The sequence below is a fragment of the Melospiza georgiana genome, chromosome 3 (assembly GCF_028018845.1).
Source record: "Melospiza georgiana isolate bMelGeo1 chromosome 3, bMelGeo1.pri, whole genome shotgun sequence".
NCBI classification, from domain to species: Eukaryota; Metazoa; Chordata; class Aves; order Passeriformes; family Passerellidae; genus Melospiza; species Melospiza georgiana.
Genome location: NC_080432.1, coordinates 106,852,740 through 106,878,189, shown reverse-complemented (window position 1 = coordinate 106,878,189; position 25,450 = coordinate 106,852,740). Strand labels below are relative to the sequence as shown.

The window sequence follows — 25,450 nt, the reverse complement described above, 5'->3', positions numbered from 1 at the left end:
TGTGAGTTGGTGATTTCAGGTTAGAGTAGCTTGGTCTCATGGACTCATCCTGTTGTGATTAGAGCATGAGAAATGTACTCCTGGTGTGCATCTGTCACCTGGACATAGTCCTGTTCGCACTTCTTAGAACTGTCCCTTCACCTTAAGCTGAACCTTGTCAAGTGGTGATGGTAGGACCTTGATTTGCAACAGTGGTTTCCTGGTAGGTACAGTAAGAATGTTGCAGAGCAGAAAAAAAACTAAGTAGCTAGGGAGATGAGAAAGTGGTGGTTTGATGGGGAGTTGCTTTGTTTTGGTGTCTAGTTCCAACAAGTTTTTCCAGACTATCTCATAACCACTAGATTAGGGAATGTAGACTCATCATTTAACCAGCTGTCAGTCTGCAGTAAGTGGAGGTGGGCAGGTTGGCTCCAGGGCAGAATCATTTTCAGAACAGTGTGTTTTGATTTAACCATGACTACATCCGTGTCCTTTGGCTGTACAGTCCTTCTTGTTCAGGTCTCCAGTGAAAACGAATTGTTCTCTTAAAAGTAACAGACTGTTCCCTTTTTACATCCAGGTTAATATGCTAGTCTGCTGACATAATTGGTACAGAAAGTCTCTGTTAATAAAATACACACACTTTCCAGGGCTGAGCAGTACTAAATGTGTTCATTTATTAGATGTGGTGAATCATTCAAGACAAACCATGCCACACATGCTGCTTTCAATAGCCACTTACTTTAATTGCCATTAAGTTTTGATGCAATTTGGGCTTCATAACCATCTAATTATTTTTTTAGCATGGCAGTTAGACATGCATGTTTTAGCTACTGCTTTTTCTTTTGTCTCCTAAAACACATTAAAATATGACTTCACCTGTATAATATATAGATAGCTTCTGTTATTTGCTGTAGACAATCAAAGATCTCTCAGAAAATTTCTTAATTGGACAATCAAAATCCACTAGTAATGCCTCAGTCCCAAAATTTGCTGCTGCTCTGGTTCTGATTGAGTGGCAAGTCAGTGAAGCCTAAAGAAGCAAGGAAATAGGAGGAAACTGTTGCCAAATTTGCCCTTTGTGTTGGGGATATAACTGTTTTTGATTTGGAAAACTTAGAATGTAAGTTCTGTGAAGGGTGAGGAAGACAGCAGAGCCGTTGTGATGGCATTAGGAGCACTCTTTTTTTTCTCCTTCTTTAACTTACTGTTGACAAGATTTCATTAAAAATCTGAAGTGTTAAATACAGTTGTGAGATCACATAGGTGGAACAGTATGGACAATTCAGCCATACCATTAGATCTGACTACTTATGTTGCTAGTGCTGAACTACTAGAAAACTTCAAACAGCCATAAAACATGAACTCTACAATATTTAGTTAATGCATTAATGAAGAAAATGTTTAAAAAGAAATAAGCTTTGATTCAGAGAAATAAAAAAAATTATAAAGTCTGAGCAAATTGAAATAAATATTTAAGGCAGCACCTGTTTTTAGCTAACCGCATCATATTAATTAATTTGTTGGTGATTATTTGCATGGAGAAATTGTACTTTTACAGAAGCCTGTGAAGGCTTGAGTAAAACCTAGTCAGAAAAATGAACAGCTATTAAAGTTTGTCTTTGAATAATTATGGGGACATTCATGTAATTGCAAGTTTTTAATGTATTTTTTTCCATTGCAGCGCCCATTGGTTTTTGGCTGTTATCTGTTTCCCTGGTTTAGAAAAACCCAAATATGAACCAAATCCCCATTTCCTTGAAAATGCTGCAATGCCGATGAAATGTTCCTCTTCAGATGGAGAGAGCAGCACACCATCTCCTTTGCCAAATGAATTAGATGGACAAAACTCGCCTTCCAAGTCTACAGCAAAGAAGACATTTACCAAAAAGTACAGCACAGCTTTAATCGACCCAAACACTGAAATAGAGGACAGTGAATCTTCCTGTTGTAGAAGAAGTCCTTGTAGGGCAAAAAGTGCTTTCAAAAAACTGAATCAAATAGACAGTGATGTGGAAGAACCTAACACTGTGGAATCAGCATGCCATAAACTAGACCATAGAACTCTGGATGAAAACGGTATACAGGGTGAATTCACAGCTGCTAGCCAATCTATGGGTATGTAATTGTAAAAATATGCACATTTTAATGAAATATTTGGAGATTTCAGATCTATTACTACTTCTGCAATGGTGTAAACTTCATACTTCAAAAGTTTACTATATGGCTTAACTTCCAAGTGCTTGCAATATAAGTGATTCATAGGTATTGCATTTTACAAGTTTTTGTGGCTTTTGACAGAACTCTCACGGCAAAGGGCTGGAGATAAAACACTGTTTTCCTAAATCAGATGAATTTTTCAATTCTATGACCTTTTTTCAAACAAAATAATTTTGTAGATACCACTTTGCATCCCTCAAGTTTGAAGTTGTTAGAGAAAGAATAGTGGTTGACCTTGGATCCTTATAATGTATGTGCAGGGGAGAGCTGACCCAAGATTATGTGAACAGCCTTAATATCGGTGTCTTTTATCATTTCATGTTTTGCTTCAACACTGTTAATTTCCTTAATGTCCTGATAAGAAGGTATGTAAAAAGAGTAAGAAGAAAAGAATTCTAAAAACAAAAAAGAATTTTCTCCACTGTGTTACATGTAAAGAGGCTTTCTCAATTCATTGCTGCTGTGGGGACTGAGCTCACTAATCTGCAGTTTGTACCCAAATGAACAAAGGAGCTGGCATACTTTTAGAGGCAGGTGAAGGAAGTAGAAAAGGGTTGTTTTCTCTGTTCACTGCAACATTTGGACCTCCTTAAAGCATAGAGAAGGAAAATGACTATGCAAAAGCTTTTACTTTAGTCACCAGTAGTATTCCTACCGACAGTTTATAGAGTAAGGAATTGTGTACCTTATGTAGTACAAGTTCTGAAAATATTACCAATTGTATGGTTTAATCTGTATACTGCAGGCTATTACAACTTCAGTATCTTTGTGGGTATAAATAGTACTCATTTCTATTCTAAATGTATTAATTTGTGATAACATGGTCACTGTTCCTAGAAGGTCTTGGACAGGTGCTGGTGGTGGATGTAGATGTGTTCTTGTTTGAGTCGATTTTTCACTTTGTGTGTGATTGTTACCATTTATGATATTGCTGCTATATGATGGGGTGTCAACAGTAGGATGCTGCTACTGTTGCTTGTCTGTAATTAGTTGCAGTGTGCCTTATGACAGGTTTTTGCTAGGATTACATTTCCTGTGGGTTTTTTTCTAGCTGTGTTGTACTGGCAGCTGCTGGTCATTCTCTTTCTAACTTGAATGCTTAGATTCTCTTGCTCAAGTATTGAAGACGATGCACCCTTTCATTAAAGCAGATGTTCTAAGGGGGCACAGTCCTGATTTAAGGCTGAGATTGACCCTAAGGATGTGTTTAGGTAGCTAAATTTAGAAACACTGTATTTAAACTTCCATTTCAACCAGATGGAAGATAGGCATTCTGCCTTGGGTTATCTGAGCAGCCTTCATCCATTGCTTCAGATGGGTGTGGATCTTGACTGTGCCAAATCCATCCCTGTAAGTCCTGGATATCCTTTAAAAGACAACACCTGCCTCTGGTAGTCAGTGAACCCAAGAGACTTTCTCTTCTTATCCTACAGCAGATACAGAGTAGCTGTTCAGTTAAGTAGTTCTGTGCTCTGATGCTGGTTTCCTGGCATGGGGACCCTAGGTGCTGACTGCACATGGGAGCCTAAACTCAGATGGCTTGATCTTAAACTAAATCCTGGTGTTGAACTTGTGAATGTGTAGAAGTTCATACCCAAATAACTTTGAAGTCATCCAAAATATATCTATTTTTATTACTTATCTAATTTTTTCTCAGTTTTTGAACAAGATGTGTTTTGTCTCAATATTAATACTTATTTTTTTTTTAATCTGTCACATTAGTATATGACCTACTTCTTATGCTAAGGTCTTTTCAAAGGTACTGAGTAAGACTAATTCCCAAGTTTTTCCCTGTGGAACTGCACTGGTGACCTCTTTCCAAAGTGTTACCTTAACATCTCTTGAAATATTCTCAAATTTGTGTGTTCTCCTTTTTTTTTCCACTAGCTGCTTCACTGTCCTATTTACTATTACAGAAAACCTAGTTTCCTTTAATAGGTAATATGTCCTCCAATGACACCGTAACCAATATTATTTTTGTCATTGTTTTGACGTATTACAGTAGCCCATTTCTAGGAAGATTTCAAGTTTTGCTGGCATGAATTACTTTTCATTTATTTCCACAGTTTGCTATTTTTTCCATCAAAATCTGTTCTTTTATGGTAAGACTAGTGAGCCTGTAGCTGTCTGTATTTGCTTCTTGTACAGGTATAGCTAGAACATTGATTCTTTTTCTTCTGGTGTTGTTTCCCACTAAATATGTGACTAAATATATAGAGGTAATTGGGAGTGAATTTAGAGTTAATCTTTTATGCAATGAACTGAAATATTTCTAAGCTGCTGCTCCCAGGAGAGCTGATCCTTCGTTCTGCCCTCCCCACTAGTGTGTTCCCAAGCTGCCTTTCCCCTTCTACCCACACAAGTCTCCACAGTGAATTGATGGAAGAAATTATTGCAGTTGAAAAATAATAAGCTAGTGACTGCCTTTTTCAGTGGGATCCACTCACTGTGTGTATGGATGTATTTGGTGATATGAAAGGAACCAGCTAGGGATAGGAGTTGATGGTCATTTTAGAGAGCATATCAGAGTGCCCATTTTGGTGGCAATATCAATTTAGACTCTTATAATGGCTCCATGGAACTGTGGGGAAATTTCATAGTGGGTTTTAGTCCAGGTGTTTCAAATTTATTTAGGTGTTTCACACAATAGGAAACATAGTTTCTGTTGGCCTAATTAGAATAAACTTATCACTTTTGTTCAAATGCATGAGTAAATTATATGTTAGCTGTATCACAGTTACTTTAAGCAATCCTGAGGAAATCTGAGGTATTTCTTTAAAATGAGTTTGGTCTTCAGTGCTGACATAGTATTTGATATTTAAATATCCTTCTGTCTGTGATTGATACAGATGGATTGCACAAAATCAGACTAAACTATAGTGAAGACTCAGCTGATGGCAGTAAACTAAATGAAGATGAGCTTATAGATTTTTCTGAAGACCAAGATAACCAGGTAAAGAATTTAGCAATTTTATTTAGGAAATGTGAACTGTTGTGTTGTATTTTGAATGGACAGCTTAAAACCGGTGTACAGATTGTGAATGTACATTATCCAAAGCTACTTATCTTTACATGTGTCAAGTCCAAAGCACTGGTTACCTACAAAAATCTGCAGGTTAGCTGACAGAGAGGATTATACGTTTGTTCATTTGTCTGTTTAATAGAAAACTGCTGTACTGATCCTGCATTTAATTTTGTGTTTTGTGTAATGACAATATTGCACAGTGATTTTAGTGGGAGCACTGAAAGTCAGTACACTTCTATCTTTTGTCTCCTCCACTCCATGTTCATCTACTAAACCCAAGAACAAGTTACTCTTCTTTCAGCTGCATTTCCTGGATATAACCAGACACATTTATAAGTATGTGTTGCTTTGTTGTTTTGTTTCATTGGTGCTTCTCCTAATCAGATTTACACAGCATGAATTTATAATCAAGTACTGTTCTTGTTCATATTGGAAAACATTTAGATTTTAAAGCTGTGGGAAGACTGAATATTAAAATGTCCCTGACTCACCCAGTGCTGGGTGTGAGGGCATTATTCCATAGCTCTGATGCTTCTATAAGTGTAAGTTCAATGCAAGTTACACATTTGCTCTTCATAACTGGCCTGCCTGCTCATGTCCCAGGTGTATGACATTTTCTGGTCCTCTGAGTCCAGAAAAAAACTATTATTGTTCAATCTGCAGCTCTCTGTAATGACTTCTAAGTAGCTATGTATATGTGTACACATATATACATATAAAAGCTCCAGTTGATGTTGAAACCTAAATATGTTTTCAGCTGGACTTAGCCCATGTCTCCTGTCATGCCAGCTGTGCAGACATTCTGAGTTTTGCCTGATGGAACTGCCTGTCTGTTTTGTAGCAGATAGAGTTTCTAGAAGATGGAGAATAAGTAGTACACTATTTCCAGTGTGAAATACATGGCATGAAGGCAGGGAAGCAAGCACATGTCCAGCTGCGTTCTTTGAGGAAAGGAATAAATTCCAAGCTCGTTTGTTGCTGTGTAGCTTAAAATTTAATTCAGGCAGAAGCTGTCACTAATATATTCTAGAATGCACAGAGTGAGTTTAGAAATGAGCATGACAAACTGAGGGGACCAACCTTTTCATCTGCCAAAAAAGGAGTTGAGGCTGCAACAAAAACCAGTGTATGAGGAGCAAGGCAGTAGTTTCTAATATGATAACATATTCATGGCATAGCTTGAGGATTTCAGTGCCAAGATCCTGTGTGTTAGTGAAATGTGCACAATGCACACAAAAATGTTAATAAATCATGCTGGTACAGAGATTCCCATTTTTGGAAAGGACCTCCTTCCCCATAATGCTGTGATCTGTGAAGTAATGTTGAATTCAATGGAAGGGTGAGAAACTATGGATCACTGGAATTCTTTTAGATGCAACAACTTAGTGCTTTTGTTCATAAAACTTCTGTATCATTCCTAGCAATCAGTATTGAAATCAAAAGGCCAGAGGATATTTCCAGGCTTGTGATGTGACTGTTATTGCAGTCCATAGTCCTGTGTGTCATGGTTTAATTTTCCTTGCCCTAAGAATCAAGTTGTTGCATTTTAGAACAAAAACAGAGATTTATTTCTCAGCTTGTTGCAGATCTTGTCTCGTTTCACCTAGAAGAAAACATGTTTGAAACTGCCAAGCAAATTTCTAGTATTGACTGGCAATGAAAAGTGCTGATAATTTGTATTAGAACCAGATAATGGAGATTGACCTCTTCTAAGCCACAGTGTTTTGAACATGTTGGTTGCATTTTATAGTTTCACAGTTTAGACATATTTTTATAGTTTCACAGCTGAAATAAATAGCAGCATTCAATCCATGTCATTCCAGCATGAATTTCAGAAACCATGTTGCTAAAACTTAGTCATCTTAACAAACAGTGAATAATTTCAGATTAAAGCTATCATTTCTTTATTAAACTCAGTTATTGGTGTTGAATGAAAATGGTAAATGTAACAATAAATTCCTTTGCATCTGTTTGAAAAAAAAACAGTATTAGCTTTTAAATACCTGTAATAACATTGCTTCTGTAGGAAGACAGTAGTGATGATGGTGGCCTTGTAGATGATAACTGTAATTCAGAAATGGGACAATGGTACCTGAAGCCAACTATCTGCAAACAGTAAGTATTCAAACAGTTAAAATGGAGATTTCATAGAAGTTTATGAAATATAAAAGATAATAATTTTGAGAAATAGTCATACATGAACCTTAATCAGCATGCTGTTAGGATTTGAGAGAGAACTTTTTAATATAAAGTCTTCAGTGAGCAGAAAATTTCTTGAATGAAACTACTAGTGAAACAATAGCTTTTTTGGTTTCTGTTAAGCCTGTGTGCTGCATCAGGCAAATGAAGATTGTTTCTTACAATAAGGCTGTTCTTTGGTATTTTACACTTGGATTTCTACAAAAACAAGGTGCAGAAGCATGTTCAAATGTATCCTATATTAAAAAGCAGGTTAATGTTTTTAAATTAAATAATTAAAAGTGAAAAAAACCTTTATCACTAATCAAATTATTAAAGGAATATTGGAGTAATTTTTAACTGCCCCCGTTTCTTATGTAAATAAGATAGCTGTTCCTCTTTATTGTCTCTCTCTCTGGTTTTTTTCCTCTAATAAAAGAGTTCCACACTTCTTAAAATTTTTTTTTATCTGTTCTGGATTTGAAAACTTTTCTTTTTTAATATTTGATACCCAGGAATAATTTCTGAGTAAATATTTTCTACAGTTCTTTGCATTATGGTATGATAGATGCATGATTTGAAATCCAGAAATATTGCTACTAGTATTGCCATCTTGACAGTTTTCTTCGTATTTTTTTCAAAATTTATCTATTTTTGTATTTCCTTTCTTGTGACTACAAGGCTTACAGAAAGGTGAAGGCTTTCACCGTATACTCACAGTACATTCTTAGGAGGCAGAATAGAAATTCAGATTTATATATGTTATGGAATATAGGACTTAATACATTTTCAAGAAAAAAATCCATCTGTGTTGTGTTTTAAGAATATTTATGAGCTTCTGATTATAGTTTGGCTAAATTTGTCCCATTTTGATGACAGATTATCTGTACATAATACTTTGCAGCAGACCATACTTTAATCCAATGTGAAATTTCGTAACATCTTTGATGTTTAAGTATCAAAAGTCATTAAGGGCACTTAAATACTATTAGCATATTTTAAAATTACTTCTATATAAAATAGAAAACTACCTTGAAAAAGTTGTCACTTCTTCCCCTTGCAAAGTACTACTTTTTTCAGAAGAGCATTTTAAAGAGCATTTGATGCTTTTGAAAGATCAGTACCTATATACATACTTTTATCAGAAATTAAAACAAGTACAAGCAAATATTATTTAAGTGATCATCTGCTTATGCCTAAAAAATTGCATACATGTAAATTAGTTTATAAATGCAAACACACCTGTGCATAAATGCATGCAGATATTTTGACTGAATTTGCTAGTTTGAAGTTTCTTTGAATTACACTTTGAATGTATATGTGTTATTGTTAGGTAAGAAAAAACAGAGATTTGTGAAAAGTAATTGCATTTATTTATCCCTCAAAATACATACTACATATAATGCTGAAATTCTCAACTCTTATACAAGTTAGCTTTGATGTACACATCCAAATTGCATTTAAGGTGGCTGATAAGACTACTGTGCTTGTGGCTCCTGAAGAGGTAGTGTGCTTTAGTGATATCCTATCGAGTGATGGACACCAGCATCTGTAGTGTGCAGGAGAGGACTTGAGCAGACTTGGTTCTCTAGAAAATACTTGATTATAGATACTTTCTGTTAAAGTCTTCTAAATAGACTTTTTAAAAGTCTTCCAAATAGAGTTGGTGGGTGTTCTGTGTGTAACTGTCAGCTAGATTTCAGATCCAGACTGGGATCAATTCTTGAACATGCTTTCCTAATGGTTTTCTTCTAGTGTGAAGAAAGTGTGCCATCTATCCTCAAGCTGCTACTCCAGCAGGACATTTGTGGGCTCTGTGCCTTACTTTCTCTTGCCAGTGTCCCAGACACCTTGTGCACCTAAAAGAGCATTAGACATCTGAAAGTGTTTTAAGCAACTGTAACAAATTGTCTGACAGTACTGTATTTCCTAAGTACATTCCTAAGTGTACTTAGTGTATGGATAAATATAAAGATAACTTGCCATTTAGTTATCCCTACTAGGAGGTTCCAGCAGTGCTGGCAGAACTTTGCAGTATTGATGTAGTTTTGTTAAGGCCACCCCACAGACTCTTTCTGTGTAACATTGTGTTTTTCAAGCTGCTGTAAAATACTGTGTACTTAAAACTTGTGTTCTGTGTTAGGCCCTGCATTTTGCTTATGGACTCACTGAGAGGCCCTTCCCGGTCAAATGTTGTGAAAACACTAAGGGAGTAAGTTTCCTATCTGGTGCTTGGGGCTTTTTTAGTTTGGTTTGCTTTGGGATTTATTTATTTATTTATTTTAGTTTGGTTCAGGTTTTCGATGGGTTTTTTGGTGGGTGTTTTGGTTTGGTTTTTTTTTTTTTAATTCTTCAATGAATAAAAAAAAAACATTTTAATTTGCATGGTCTTTTATTGTAGATATTTAGAGGTGGAATGGGAAGTCAGGAAAGGCAGCAAAAGAAGCTTTTCCAAAGATGTCATGAAAGGTTCCAACCCAAAAGTGCCACAGCAGAACAACTTCAGTGATTGTGGAGTGTACATCCTCCAGTATGTGGAGAGCTTTTTTGAGGTATGTATGTCCTTGAAGCTATTTTTGATTCATGCAACAATCAAGTATAAGCTGTGAAAATGATTACAACTAAAAAAGCCTCCTAGTGTAGCTCAATACCAATCATCGAGAGTATGCATTATAAACTAATTTATGTATAAACACACAGAGTAACTTTTTTGAAAATAAACTAATTAACCTTTTTAGTTGCATGTACATAAAATAATTGTAAGCCATGAAATTTTCTGAGAGAATCTAAAGAAAACACATTTAGAGTCTTCCTTTGTGTTCTTCTGCTGTGTACCCTTTAAAATCATCCAGTAGAACTTGAGATCAAAATCTAAACTAAAAATGCACTACAAAAAGCTTAATAATTTTCCCCTGAGAACTGTGACTGAATAAATTCAGAAATGTGACACAGGTAGGAGATTTATGTTTCTTTTGGGAGTGTTTTTAAATTGTAAGAAAACATGTAAGTGAAATCACTACAGCTGAATGCCAAATCTTGTTTCCATTGAAGGAATTGTTTGAATGCTTACTTACTTGCAAGCTGACTTGGTCTTCAAGTTACAGCTCCTTTCCCAAGAGGAGGCATTAGCACCTAGAAGGTCTAGATTGGGAGGAGAAATGATGGTCAAGTGAGATGCTGCCTGCATGGGACAGTAACTCTTTAGAATCCCTGGTGCTTTAGAGCATTGTTCTAAACTGTCCTGCAGCTAACCCTTTCCTGGAAAGGCTGTCAGCTTACCCATGCCTCAGCCCTCCCACCCTCCATTCATACATTACTCAAGAGCAGTAAGGCTTTAGCAGAATGCATTCATGCAAATGGAAGGCAGAAGCTTTGCTTTACTGACGAGTTCCTGAGAGCTTAGAACCATAACCAAGTGCCTCCTGTTTTGTTCACTGGGGGTACGAGGATCAACCGAGTTTTATTAACTCATTCCTTTTTGGAATGGTTTAATAAAACATTCTCAAAGTTTTATTAGCCCATTCTTTTTTTGAAAATTGATTGCTGGATTATGCCAGGCTGAATCCCTTGTCCTGCCTAGTCCAGCAGTGTGCAGCAGCTTTGTTTGCCAGAGAATAGCCACAACACACACAGAGCAAATCACAGGATATTCTCAGAAGTAACTCGAGTGTGGAGAGAGGGAAAACCTGAGCTGGCTGCACAGTACTAGACTGTCTCGAAGTTAGTCGGCGAACAATTTCAGCTTCGTTGTATTTGGAAAATTGCCCACAGTCTCATTTTGCAGCAGCTCTACAGCCTTGGGAGGAGAGTGTGGGAGCGGGTGCTCAGCCTGAGGTTTGTGAGCGCCGAGGCCGCCAGGGGCCGCTGCGGGAGGGCAGCGCGGGCTGCCCCGGGAGCCGCTCGCACCCTGGCCCCGCTCGTGTTCCCCGCGCTGAACTGACTCGGGAAAATGTTGCTCGTGCAACGTTAAGCGCTGACTGTTCCTGTGAAGAACGTCGCTAGTTTTTTTTCACATACAGCCTTGCTGATCTTACCTCAGTGGTGAATGTAATTCACTCTTAAAGAGCCCTGATGATGTAAACTGGAGTACAGAAAGGAAGGAATTTCTTTGAGACAGCACTGTTCCCCAGATTGTCATTTGGTTGGGGTGGAATTGTTGTACACTGGAGTAGAGAATGCTTCATAATAATAATTATCGTAATTATTTGGATGAATGCTACCTAGCAAGAAAATAGAATGTAAGTATAATAAGCATTGGTGGTATGCAGGAGCTTTGCTTTCTGAGGTGAAATCTAAATCTGTCTTGCCTAGTTGGTCATGATTCTAAAGGCTGTTTATAAGAAGACAAATGTTTTGGACTCCTGGTTAGCTCTACATTTTGGTGCTTTAAAAATGTCCTTTGTCCATTTAAAAATGTATCTTTGCAGTAGTTTTCTCTATTTTTTTTTAATTAGGAGAGTTTTACACATTTATGCAGAAGACAAAATGCTTAGTCTAAAAGTTGTAGCAAACACAGTAGATTGTTCAGGCATTCTTATAATCAGGAGTGTGATCTGGATGGATTTTAGTCTGTAACATACTGAAGCATGATTGATTTTACCATAATTATACGTGTACAAAGCATGGAAATTGTAGAGATTTTGTTCCATGCTCGTGGAATGAAGTGAGGAAGAATGTACTTTTCCTCACCATAGTTTTCTTCTGTCATTGAGGTTATAGCTCTTTACTGTAATATCCAAATGACCTCTTTTTCAGAATCCCATTTTGAGTTTTGAGCTACCAATGAACTTAACAGACTGGTTTCCACGCCCAAGAATGAAAACCAAAAGAGAAGAAATACGAAAAATAATCCTGACACTCCAGGAACAGCAGAACAAGGACAAGAAGGGACAGAAAGACCCAAATTCAATGTTGCAGGAAAAGACAGAACAACTTACCAACAACAACTCAGACTGAATGTTGTATCTGTTGCATGTTAGCTCCACAATCAAAACTGAAACCTACATTTCTGTCTGCCCAAACTAAAGATTTGGCGTGTTCTCTGTTCAAAGTTACTTGGGAATGTTTAATGCCTGTATAAATGTGTGTAATAAAATGGTTTAATTCCCAGAAAGATTAAGTGTATTAAGTGAGTCTGTACATATGTTAATGAGGCCAACTTTTTCAGCATTTGTAATTACTTTTTTTCCACTTGATAGGGAGCTTTTGTTATGTATTTCTGTTAATAGAACTTAAATAGCAACTTCTAAACATAAAGGAAATAAAGAAAATATAGGATAAAATGGTTACCTTTTTCTTTTTCAGTTAAGTTTTAATGTTACATGCTTAAGTAACACCTAGGGAATGATTTGGTAGTGAGATAATTCATATTTTGACCCTATTTAGTTGCCCTTTACAAGATTATTCTGCTTGTGCTACAGACAATAATATGGTTGTGTCTCAATATACCATGGCCTCCAAGGGTGATTCCCATCCTCCCAGTATCTAAGTGTAGGCAGTGTCATAGTTCATAGGACTGCTTCAGATTTGGGGGTTTAGAAGATAAGCATTGCAATTACAATTCCACCCTTGCTTTAGTGGGACAGGCTAGGGAAAGGGGGAGAGTGCTCTTTGACCAGAGGTAAACTTTTCAAACAGTATTATAAAAGTGATTTCAATGAAGTGATCTTGAGTGACTCTATTAAAACATATTTTGTGGATCCCAGTTGTTGTACAGGTGTATTTTGAGACTTTCTTCATTATAAAATTGTATTTTGGTAAGTGTACTTGAAATAGCAGATTGCCCACATTACATTTTCTATGTTACAATTCTGAATGTTACATTCATATGTGCTTTATCTAAGTAATGAACATTTAAAAAGAAAAAAAGTGTATGATTACTATTTTTTCTAATATCCATGCAAAAAACCAAAATACCAGTGTTCATTGCTTGCTTGTTTGTTCTTGGCTTTATGTAGCATCAGACTAATGTAGGGACTTGCTTGGATATTTCCAGTGTATTTTGATTTTACTACAATCTGAAATGTCATTGTTGCTTAAACTGCAAATATAGCCCTTTATCCCTGTTCTAGAAAGACTTTGTCATTGAAGTGAGGAAAGTAAGAAAGGATTTGTTCAAGGATATATATATTTCCACTTTTCTACTTATACAGGTATCTTTGAAGGGAACCAGAAAGTGTCACTTCCCAGGAAGGAATTTGTGGGAGTAGAGAAGGATCTCCTTGCAGATTACATTTTCTCTCCTGATTTTTCTGCTGGAAGTGTCATTTACTATTCCCTTCTCCCAAAGAGAAGCAGCAGAGAGTTCATTAGCTGAACTCTGGGCCCATTGAGATTTTATTTTTGTACACAACATCAAGTCTTAACTGACTGCTTCATGGCCTTCACGAGTTTTCATTCTCACTAAACCCTGAAAATGCAGCTGCTAATGATGTTACTTCCAGGGCATTCCTGCACAGAGGACTCTCTCTGGCACCCTCTGTTCTCTCACCAAGGCAGAGGGGTTGCACATAGAGCAATACAACCGTGGGCTGCTAATCTCTTGTACAGATAACTGTGGGATTTAGGGGAGTTGCTCATTCCCTGGTTTCTCTCGCATAAACCCTGGGCCCCATGGAAATTATGTAAGTACCACATACATGTGTTCTGTTAGACATGACTCCTGCAGTTTTCTTGTTGAAAGAATGTGGGGGCAATTTCCTGGACAACAAATTAAATATGTAATGTGCACACCTCTTGAGTTGTTTCCTCCTTCAAGTTTTTATCCAGTATTCTTGCCACTGGTGGGGAAAAATAGGGATAAAATAGTTCCAGATTGTGGAAATGCAGGGTCTTGTGTATCTGGCTTTAGAGCAACTGGCATATTGGAATAGTAGTTTATACAAGAGAGGGAAGGAAAATAATTTCTTTGAAATAGAGGAGAGACAATTGCAGGTAGTATGTATTCCTTCCTAGTCTAGGCTTTCCCAATGGTATGTTTTAATTATATGGAATATATCCACATTTCATCGATAAAGTAGTTTTCCTTTTTCTGATATTTGTGATGCAAGTTCATATTTTGATGCTGTAGAACTGTTTGGTTCTCTTACTGGGAATGGCCTGGTGCTTCTTCCTTTTCCTTTCTCTTTCCTGTCTTCCCCTTCATCCTCCCTCCCTTTTTACCCTTTTTCAAAGCTGTGAAGAAAGTGTTGGATTTACTATCTTTCAATGTTAAAGGTCTCAAGATCTCCAGTCACATACAGCAAGCTAATATACATGTTAAATATAGGAAACTTATTTTTTTAATAAAATGTGATGTTAATAGAAAAAAACCTACAGAATTAAGAATGAGTTATTTAAGACCTTCCCGACTTGCTTTAACAAGCTCTCTACTGCATGTGCTTGTTAAGTGTTATTTATTAACATGATGGTGGGCAATGCTGCAATGTTTTGCAATCTTAACAAGTTTTACCAGTGCGTTTTCTGAATCAGATTTATTCAGTGGAAGCTAGTAGGGTGGGGACTCGATAAATGTATTTAATAATTACATGACAACACATGCACTCTATGGAAAGTATATGTTGTATATTTCTTTAGAGGATTCAGACTTACAAGTGCTGTAGGAGTAGCCTGACTGCATTCTGCAGTGTAAGGGATCAGATGGCCACCTAATTAAATGTATCTGTTTGTATTGTTTTTCAGGTTGGGTAGAATAACAGTTAAGAATTCCTATTAAGGTTTTAGATTACTTAGCATAAAAAATGCATGTTCTTGTGGTGCACATTTGCAGGATAGCTGCAAAAGCAGAGGAGACATCTAAGCAGTCCCTTGTGACGTTTCTATTTTTCCTGCTGAGAAACTGAGCACACTCTTTAAAAACCAGAGACTTCGAACAGAATTGATTTTTGAGATTGCACTAAATTCTTGTATTGAAAGAATCTGACTTGCAAAACATTCAGTAAAAAAGAGTGAAAAATCAAGCAAGCTTTACAGCAAAATGAGCAACCTATGGTGTTGATTTTTATTTTTTTTCATGTCTTGCATAGCAGATGAGTACAGCAGAAAATGTATGATTTTTAATTTCTATTAATATGGTACCTCTGGAAACTGAAATACTAGACTTCTCTTACCAACAAACAGCAGTGATTCCCTTAATTTAGTAATGAATGTTTTTCCCTCTGATTTTTAAGTAGAATTTATATTTGGTCGCTGGTTAAAGCTTTACATTGATAACATGACACTTGTATTTTACCATATGAGCAGAAGTAGGTATGAAGGTATGCTTGCTCTCTGCAGTCTTGATTATTGGGAATAGTGAGAGGTACTGGAGTCTGATAAAAGATTTTATTTTTATTTTGGTACAGCACTTTGTTACAACAGTCTTTCTTCAGTGCTACATACTCAGTACCCCTTAAGAACCTCTGTGCAGTAACTTGAGTTCACAAAGGTACTTCTCCCAGTTTTTTTACTTTTCCCATCTACTTCTGGAAATCAAAGGGAAGCTGATGTTACAAACCACAGCTTTGAAACAGTAAGAGTGAGGCAACAGCCATTTTACTTAACTCTCACCACCATATTTTTGAAGTAAATCCATTCTTTACTTTACTCAATAATGCCTGCTGAAAGATGAGATAAAAGATGTCTGTTTTCTAGGCTCCAGTCTGGTTAAAGGAGGATGTAATCCACAAGGTGATTGTTCTCTCAGTTGTGGTCTCTTGTAGTTTTCTGGCAGCCTTAATTTTGCTTGTTTTTCACAAATTTGCATTTGGAGTTGTGCAGCCCTGTGGTTACAAAAGGAAACTGGGTAATGTACACCATTCCTCAGGGATTCCTTATTCAGTTTTGAGAGTAATTGCTAGCCACAACCTAGATTCAAACAGACAGCCTGTTTCTTTGCTAGTGTATATTTTCTCATTTGTTTGTTTTTTTCCCTTAGTTTTTTCTTTTTTCCCCTGTGAGATTCATAGTTTATATACCTGGGGGAGAGTAAGCAGTGCTATTTGCAATGCTTGATGCTTAAAAAGATAGATAAGCTACGTTCATACATGAATATATATGAACAGAAGATTATCTGGATTTAAAAGTATCCAATTTCTAGTAAATGAGACAGACTTTACTTACCTGCCTTTTTTGTTTTTTGTCTTCCCTTCTTTCTTAGCTGTTAATGCTTATTAGTCATGTAACTCTCTAGAGTTCTTTGGGGTATGACTCTACCCAAACAATCATCAGGTAAGTAATTCAGCAGTGGCAGGAAAGAAAACTATTGCAATTTTTTAAATAAAAGATTCTTGTATGTCTGCAGCAATAGGGCTGAAAGTACAGTGTAAATAGATGATTTATTTTAATAGAATGGTCAAATCCACATCGTACATCTGTCCATTTGCACAGGGTGATAGTTAAAGATGATACTTAAAGTTCCATTTTCAGGACCAGGCTCTCTTACTGTAAGCTGGCTGGATAAGGGTACTGGGAACCAGACTAGTTAGACTCAGCTGAGTATTTATTCCCCATAAGCTGTGAGGATCCACTTAGAGGAAAAGCATCGTGCTCTGGCCAGGATGAGCTTCCTGCCTGCAGAGTCTGTGTAGAGTGGCCCAAACACCAGAGATTAAAGCATGTTAGATTTCCTCAGTGGTGTACCTTAGGGAAATTTATAAACTATTTACACAAAACTGTGTCTGTTTAGAACTGTATTCTAAGTTTAGGAACTTAGTTTACTTTTGCACATATACTGATGTCAACTACATATACTATAACTGAGGATAACAATGTTGTCTCACAGCAGTAGTTTGCAAACTGTTAGCAAACCTCTACCCCATTGTCTTCCAGATGTAACTCTGTAAAACAAGCTCTGTGACAGTGCCTGTTTACCTCAGGCTTCTTCTTCCTAACTTAAATTTTGAAAAACTATCCTGTTTTCCATATTTTTATGTGTATGTTAGAAATGCAGTGGTGACCTGGACAGGGACATTATTATACATTGGACCAAACCTATGACATTAATTCTAGGAACTCTCAGGAATTCCTTTGTTTGGAATTTCAAGTTTTTAGGATCATAGAATGGTTTGGGTTGGAAGGCACCTTAAAAGTCATCTAGTTCCTACTTGGCTGCTGTGCAAAAGGGCACCTCCCTCTAGACCAGCTCAGAGACCCATCCAACCTGGCCTTGATGAATGCACTGTTTATGTAGCAGACGGACAATAATAATTATTTTAGTTCTAGAGAGCTTCATATTTGCATGTTCAGGCCAGGAAATTTATTTCATACTATACATCAGTAGTATTGCAGATAGTGTATCAATTCTGTAATACAAAAAAGTCAGACAGGCTAACCCCAAAAGAGCACTATTACGAGATGGCACGTTTCTCACAGAAAATGGCACTAAGTAGGTCATAAATTGTACTGGAATGCAAACAAATGGAGTGTGCTTTTTACTTAAATGCTCTTCAGTCCTGAAACTTAAACTGCTTTGTAAACAATATTGTAATAATATCTCCATGTTACAAAAGGGCATTAAAAGGCCGTGAGAATTTGCACAGCTTCCTCCCATCCTATAAAACCACTGAGATTTCTAGCCTTCAAACAAAATTTGTATTGCAAATGAATATTTAGGTTCCAGGTTCAAGAAGACATTTTTAAGCAAATGTCTGTAACAATATGTTGAATGTGTTTGTATGGACAGCTTATGAAGCAACATTTAATTAAAAAGTCATAGAGCTTTTTAAATTGTTTTCCTTTTGTGGAAGCCAGGTCTTTGTTTTGCAAGGACTGTTCTGTGGATGAATTTATTACCTCATGTTTGGTTCTACACCTTACTGTACAGTCTTTTTGTGAGTTTTTCATTCTGCTTCCATCTTTCATACATGGTTAATGAACTTGAATGCTGTATAGTTAGCCTGATTTCTAGCTTGCTTTCTCACTTGCATCCCAGTGTCTTGGTTGTCTGTGTAGAGCAGCTAAGTTTGTGGAGTCAGTGGAAGTTCCCTGTTTCCTAGGAACATTGTTGAATTCAAATAATTTCTTGAAATTTTTTTCAGGTCAATAAGATGCTTGGCGGGTGAACTTGGCTTCGCTCTTATTTTGTCCAGTCAGAGTTGCTCCATATCATTATCTCCATATTGCAAGTTAAGTGCTGGAGTTCAGGGAAAGAAGTTAAAAGCGTTTTAGTTTAACTAAGCTAAACTACTCTAAACTGCTGAAATTCATGCTTCAGCTACTCTCACTTGTGAGCATTGAAAGTAAGCTTAGAAAGATGCTTGCTCTTTACTTAGCTACTTGAGAGAAACCAGTTTTGTGGTTAGAACTGTTTGCTTAGACTGAAATTCTATTGATTTAAGATTTATCTGAAGCCAATGTTGAAGAAAGTGTTTAATTCTGTCTTCCAGTTTCTTGCTCTATTCTTTACAGAAGTGGAGTGCTTTTAACTATACTTGTATAGAGCTGTTGTTTGATTGCACTGGGTTTGGAAACTCTGGCAAATCTGACCCTAAACATCTCAAACTGGGCACCTGAAAATAAGGATGTAGCTAATGATTTCTATTTGTAAGTATTAAGCTAATGATAAGTATTTGTAAGTAACGTGCCAAATGGATAATTTTCCTATAGCAATAGATCATGTGCTCGTGTTTGAAAACCATAACTTAAGATGATTTAAAAAGTGATACTTTTTTTAAAATAACATTCTCATTAACAATATGAATCATACAGCTCATAGTTGTCTTTACTGTGAAATTTGAAGTTCCCTAAACTGTTAAGTTCCTCAACAGACTTAGCATCTGTGGCAAGAAGTAGTACCTGAAGAAAGTGCGATCACAGAAGGGGAGTAAATTACGACTCCTTATACAGTCAGAAAATTTTTCAACACTTTCTATCTTCTTAGTGCTTATGTTTGTCTTACTTAATGTGTTTTGTATTGTGCACACTTTGGTTTTTCTGACTTCCATTGTCAGTATGCGATGGTCACTCCTAGAACTAATGCTACAGTTCTCATTTTTGTTTCTCCATAAGCAGTCATAGTGTGCTGTCATTTTCCTGCTTACCTAGATGAAGACATGTCAGGGGAGAACTTGTTTTGGTGGTTTTTACAGATTTTACCCAAGCATCACTTGCCCCTTGCTGTTTTCCCTCCTTCCAAACCCCTGATGAGATCCCTTGTATACTGGTTCTCCTCCCAGTCTTTCTTGGCTCTCACATCTGTTAATCTTTTATCATGTCTCTAAGCTCTATTCTTCTATCTACACTCTAAAAAAAAAAAGGCCACTGCTATCTTTTTCCCTCTGTGATCCTGTGTTGCCAACTTCATCAGCAGAGAAGCTGAGGAAGTATGGGCTGGATGAGCAGCCAGTGAGATGTATTAAGGGCTGGATATCTGGACCTGGACGTGTGATCTATGGTACAGTATCTAGCTGGAGGCTGGTAACAAACTGGCCAGAGGCCATGGACACAAACTGAAACAGAAAAGGTTTTCTCTGAGCATCAGGAAACACTTTTTTACCCTGAAGGTGACCAAGCACCGGCATGGGTTGCCCCAAGAGGCTGTGGAATCTCCATCCTTGGAGATACTCAGAAGCGGTCTGACATGGTCCTGGGCAGCTGGCTCTAAGGATCCCTGTTTGAGCAGGGGATTACCAGGTAACCTCCAGAGGCCCCTTCCAACCCCAGCCACTCTGTTATTCTGCGAGTTTGCTCTGAGTTCCTGCACTTGGTGTGATGAACGTGGCTGATGCTGCAGAGGAAATACCAGGCACTGCTGCTGCAGGAGTGCTGCAGTTCCAGGTGTGCTGTTCTGAGAATGAAGCTACAGGGGTCAAGGCCAGGCCACATCTGATGCTCATCAGAAGTTCACCTCTTCACAAAATCTGGTTATCTTTCAAGACTGTTGGCAAAAGGCATAGCTCTGGCATAAAACACAACCTGCTTGCCAAATTTAAAACTATGCGGCAAGTCTCTGGGCAACTTTATTAGAAAGTATAAACCATGTTACTGTTCTTTAACTGAGTAGAAGCATTTTAGCTAGCATTCAATTTGCAGCAAATACCTAATTTGGAAAACTTTAAACTGGGCAGCCAAAGGTTAGTGAAGGTATTATAAGCAACTGAAAGCAAAATGCAGCAGGTTTTGATACCTGCTATTTTTCTGCAATAATTTGAGTAGTGGTGCAATTCCTAGAAATGTTTGTGAACAGATAGGGGCTTCAGATTATCAGCAAATTTAGTAACTGAGTCAGAACTGGGCAATTTGGCAGTCTTTGGGCCAAATAAGCATGCCAGGAGAGAACACCATGCTACAGTGAGTGTTTAACTTCTCAGTGAAGTTTGCCTTATCTTGCACTTAGTCCTACCACAAGGGGTTGAAGAGCTGGTGGTGGAATTTAAGTGTGGGTGTAAAACCCAGCTCAAGGGCTGCTCACCACCAGGAAAGCACTCAGGGTGAGGGTTAGATAATCTAGTTATTCTACATATGGGAAGGGTGTGGGGAAGCAACTTGAGTCTGTCTGTGCTTTTGGTTACACATTCAAGAGTATGTGTAACTGTGCTGCAAATGGGTAGAGAGAGCTGAAACAATGTGCTGCTTTGGCAGCCTATTTTTCTGGCAAAAGTGTATTATTCCTTCATACAGTAATCAGGGGTCCCCCAGCAAGCTTGTTAAGTGGTTTGCCCAGATGGATAGCATCAACAGAGTTCACATCTTTGAGAGTGGATTTATTCAACAAGCAATGTAAATGAACCTCTCTCTGTTCTGTATAATAACCCTACAGTGATAAGTGAAGGCTAGACAGGAGGGTGGTGCCTGCAAGAGCTTTGCATTCCTACCTTAGTAGTGTTAACTATCTTCAGCATTTCTCTCATGCATGTTTTTTTCTTTTCTTGCTTCTTACATCAATATGAAGCTTAGGAGAGCTACAGCTGGACCCCCATATTTTGTGAATTAGGTGATTGCCAGACCTTCTCTGGTCCCTGCCCAAAGGTGTGTTAAAATTTCAAGGGGATTACTTATTCCTCTTAATCTCTTCTTACCCAAAACTAGCTCAAAAACTAAAGCGAAAAATGCCTAAAATGAACAGTCTGAAATGGGATGGAAAAGAAGTCTTCAAGGTATGTTTAACAGGCCATAATTGTTCAGGAACACACTATAAGAACAGTGGTTTTTACAGTAAGATTTACAAATTAATTAGTAACCGTACAGAATTCCCTTTGCTAAGAAGTGTGAGAAGCTGTCAGTACCCTGATCTCAGTACTGAATCCACTCTGAAGTTCATTTAACTGCAGGTGAGTAACCTTGCTCCACGAAGGAAGGACAGCCCTATTCCTGACATTTACAGGTCACCTATTTACTGCAGGCTACTTTTGGTTTTCAGCTGAGCCTGTGGTTATTTCATTGGCAGCTGCTGTTCATCGCTGAAAAGGAATTCCATGTAGGTGATCACAGAGTGCATCGAGGGGGAGTAGGGGCAGGAAACAAAAATTTAGAAAAGCCAATTCTGTGGTAATTGCTATTGTGTGTCATCTGAGTTGCTTTTCCCGGGTTCTCTTTCCTCCACCAGAGCTCCTCCCTGTCCTCCAGATGATATACCTAAACCAGTGGGGTCCATTCTCCCTTTAAATATGCATGAGAGTGGGCCCATGATATCTTTGCCAAAGAGAAGCTTCAGCAGAAACAAAAGAAAATTCTTTCCCCAGAGACATGGGGCGTGTTCTACCAGGAATGGAATCCATCTGTCTTCAAACACTGGGATGGCTCCAGGAATATCGTCCAGCTACCCTGGGGTACTGTAATCCCATTTTCCTGTCCTCACCATTTGTGTTTATAGAATGGATTCACTCACAAAAGTAAAACAAAAAGCAGTGGACTTCTGAAGGATTGCAAGTTCACAAGTCAGGGATTCCCCTTACCTCCTTTCATGCTATTATTTATGCAAGCCTTGTTCTCTGGAGCTACCCACAATTCAAAATAATCTATTTGTTTAATTGAATTATCCTTTAAGAAGAGGAAATTGAAAAATGGGGCCAGTCCAAGAGACTTACTCTCAGTCAAAAAACAGCTTCAGAAACCAGTCACACATTGCTAGGTGTGAAAATGCAAAACCATCGATCTTCCTAAACTAACATGTTGTCAAAGAAAAAACTACTCATGAATTGAAATGAAACAGGAAGACTTTAAATAGGAACTCTTTCCTTAAAACATAATGTCTAAAATTTTTTGTAACTTGTATGAAGCTGTTGAAATAGAGAAGGCCTGTGGAAAAGTTAGAATATTAAAAAATATGCAGGCATAGTCAAAATAGATGTTTATATAAACTCTGCCAGCAAGAGGGAAAAAAAAAAGTATCATTTCACTACTGTCAAAATTGGAGAATTATGTATGTGCACATAACATTAAGTAAAAAGGAGCAGATAAAATAAGACTTACACATTTCTTTCCAGTAAATAATTTACATGATAAGGAAATGAATGGTGCTTATCTAGAGTAAGCCTGCTTGGAAAGAAACCAAAGATTGATCCTGGAAGGAACGTCATCTACTACTGCTAAAATCCCAGCAAATTTTCTTGTTCTTTCTCTGAACATAAGCTGCTCAACCTTGAGCCAAGTTAGAAAGGTTCTTTTGCAAACATATGAACAAGCTATTCTTTATCCAGACAAATAATAGATAAATTGTGCTGGCAGCTTCAGCAGCCACATTTGCAAACCCTGCATGGGTAAGTCCAAAATTGTTCTATAACCAGTGACTTTAGTTTTTATCAGAAACTGACTGTAAAATTATAAAATAATTTTTGGAGAGTATCTAAGTGCTAAATCAGCATACTCAGCTGTTAGGAAATGCCAAGAGTTGCTGCTGGCAGGCTGTGAGGAGTTTTACCATGACCACTTTACACAGATACAGTGTCATTACATCACACATGAACACTCAAGAGTATGCCAACAAAACAGTGTAAAGCAAATGAACTTCTGGCCTCACATTAAGTCATCAGCTGGGACTTAAGTCAGTGCCCATGGACATTTTTACAGGCAGAACTCTACCCATTACCTGTGATGTGTAAAACAGTTGTAGCTGTGTGGAATCCACAGGGAAAGCTAGCTAATATCAACGTGGTTCAAACAGAAGCATTCCACCTGGAGAGATGCATACAGTAAAGGCTTGAAATCAAGTAAACATGACAACCTGGATTCAGGTTTAAATGTTCCATTTTAATATCTGGGTGAATGAAGACACCTTGGACATCTGAAATATATTGTCAGCTCTTTGCAGCAGGGCTACAAGAGATGCATGTGCACGTCCAACATCAAAATGTCCTGCTGCCTTGTACTGTTGATCTTTCTGCCTTTGGAATGCTTGTGGAATTCCTGGTAGGCCATCCAGAACATGGAGTTTGTGCGTTGAAGAAGGTGCTTGTACAGCTCTGGTTCCTCACAAGAGACTCTGTGGCTGTGGCATGTACAGTGTGAGCCTGCCCCGAGCTGAGCAGTGCTGACACAGCACCTCTGTGAATTGCACCAGGCAGGGCAGGCTCCTCCACTGCTGCTTGCCCTGCCTGGTGCACAGAGGTGTGGGAGGAGCAGGGTGATGCTAAAGGCACTCTGCCCTCCCTCCCAGCCTCAGGCTGCATCTGCTCCTCACACAGCTATTAAACAAAGACTGCTTGGCAGCTCCAACCCATCCGCACTGTTCCTGGTGTTCTGAAAGACTGAAATTACAGAGGTTCATCCAATTTTCCTAGCAACGAAACTGGAAATGCTCCTTACATACAGGCAATGAGTACAGTTTTTTTACAGCAAAACATATTTTGCTTTATTTTCTCTTTCCACTTCCCCCCCCCCTTCCCCCCCTTCTTTGCTTAGGTTGAAGTTTTTGCACTCTGATTTCACTTGTGAGTCTTCCTGTATTTTCCCTGAAGATTCACAGAACAGATGTTGCTGTGTCTTGGGTTATTTTTAAATTTCCCAGGGAGAAAAGAGGAGAGAAAGTAGAGACATGCTTCTTCTGTTGAGGGAGAGGCACATCAGAGGGTAAGATAGTGCTCAGCACTGCTTGGATTGTTTACACTGGAAGTATTTTGTTGATCGTTTCCTGACATTATATCCTGTTTTGCTAACAGAGGTGGTTTTAGCCAGTCACCAAATTTACATTTTCATTTACTTGTCCATTCACTTCTTTTTTCCCCAGATAACAGTTATCCTTATCTCTCTTTTACAAATAAAAGTAAGGCTGACTGTACAAAGTACTGAAAGGTAATGCCAAAGACAAGCTTCTGTGCTCCGGAAGTTATACAATGTTTTGATTGTCCAAATTGTCAAACATTCTAAATTATGTCAAGTGAAGATGCAACCATCAAATTCACCTTCCCACTTTGCAGGCAAGTGGAATGTTTTAAAGACCAAAATAAGTCCACAGCACATTTCAAGAGTTGTAGGAATGTTAATCCTACAGGACACAGGATTGAACTCCACCCGTGCTCTGCCCAGGATGCAGGATTACTCACACACCTAATGCACTGCCATTTTCCTTCCATGTGTACCTCCACTCTGATCCTGACAGAACCCCCTGAGTTTCTCTAGATTCCCCCTAAAGGAGCCCCTGGGATTTCTCTTTATCCTCTAAAAGAGGCCAAGGCATTGTTATGACAATCATATCTACTAGGCAGCTATGGCTTGAAGAAACTGATGTAAATTATTTATGAGCTAGTGGCTGTAACCACAATGTCCCTGGTGTTGTCCAAACACTCAAAAAGGATGCCACGAAACACACCTGCTTAAAGAAAGGTAGCTAGGACTGCAAAATCAAGGAAAACACAAGATTTTTAAGTATTAACTAGTTTGTTTCCCTTTGTCAGCAAAAGACGTATGAACACACCATCATGTGGATAGCAAGGAGGGTTTGCATGTACAGTCGGGGTCATTGCGCTGCTCTTGAGCTATTGTGGGGAGAGAAGGACGGTGCTGTGGGAAAGCTGACAAACCAGCTGGCGACGCCAGGAATGAATGGTGGTAAAGCCAAGGGACAGGGAGGTGACCCAGAGCTGCGGCACGGGAGGGGCGGCTGTGAGTGGCACCGGCGGTGTGACAGCCTGGCCG

General features: G+C 38.1%; 1 protein-coding gene across 1 annotated transcript in view; it reads left to right on the top strand.

Annotated features, from left to right (window-relative positions):
- SENP6 (SUMO specific peptidase 6) overlaps positions 1-13,476 on the top strand; it is a 73,005-nt gene extending 59,529 nt beyond the window's left edge. The window contains exons 20-25 of the mRNA XM_058019855.1: positions 1,664-2,097; positions 5,049-5,152; positions 7,251-7,339; positions 9,546-9,614; positions 9,804-9,954; positions 12,158-13,476. Of these exons, the coding sequence (XP_057875838.1) occupies positions 1,664-2,097; positions 5,049-5,152; positions 7,251-7,339; positions 9,546-9,614; positions 9,804-9,954; positions 12,158-12,358 (1,048 nt within the window). The 3' untranslated portion in view covers positions 12,359-13,476. The remainder of the gene's footprint in view (positions 1-1,663; positions 2,098-5,048; positions 5,153-7,250; positions 7,340-9,545; positions 9,615-9,803; positions 9,955-12,157) is intronic.
- The last annotated feature ends 11,974 nt before the right edge of the window (positions 13,477-25,450 follow it).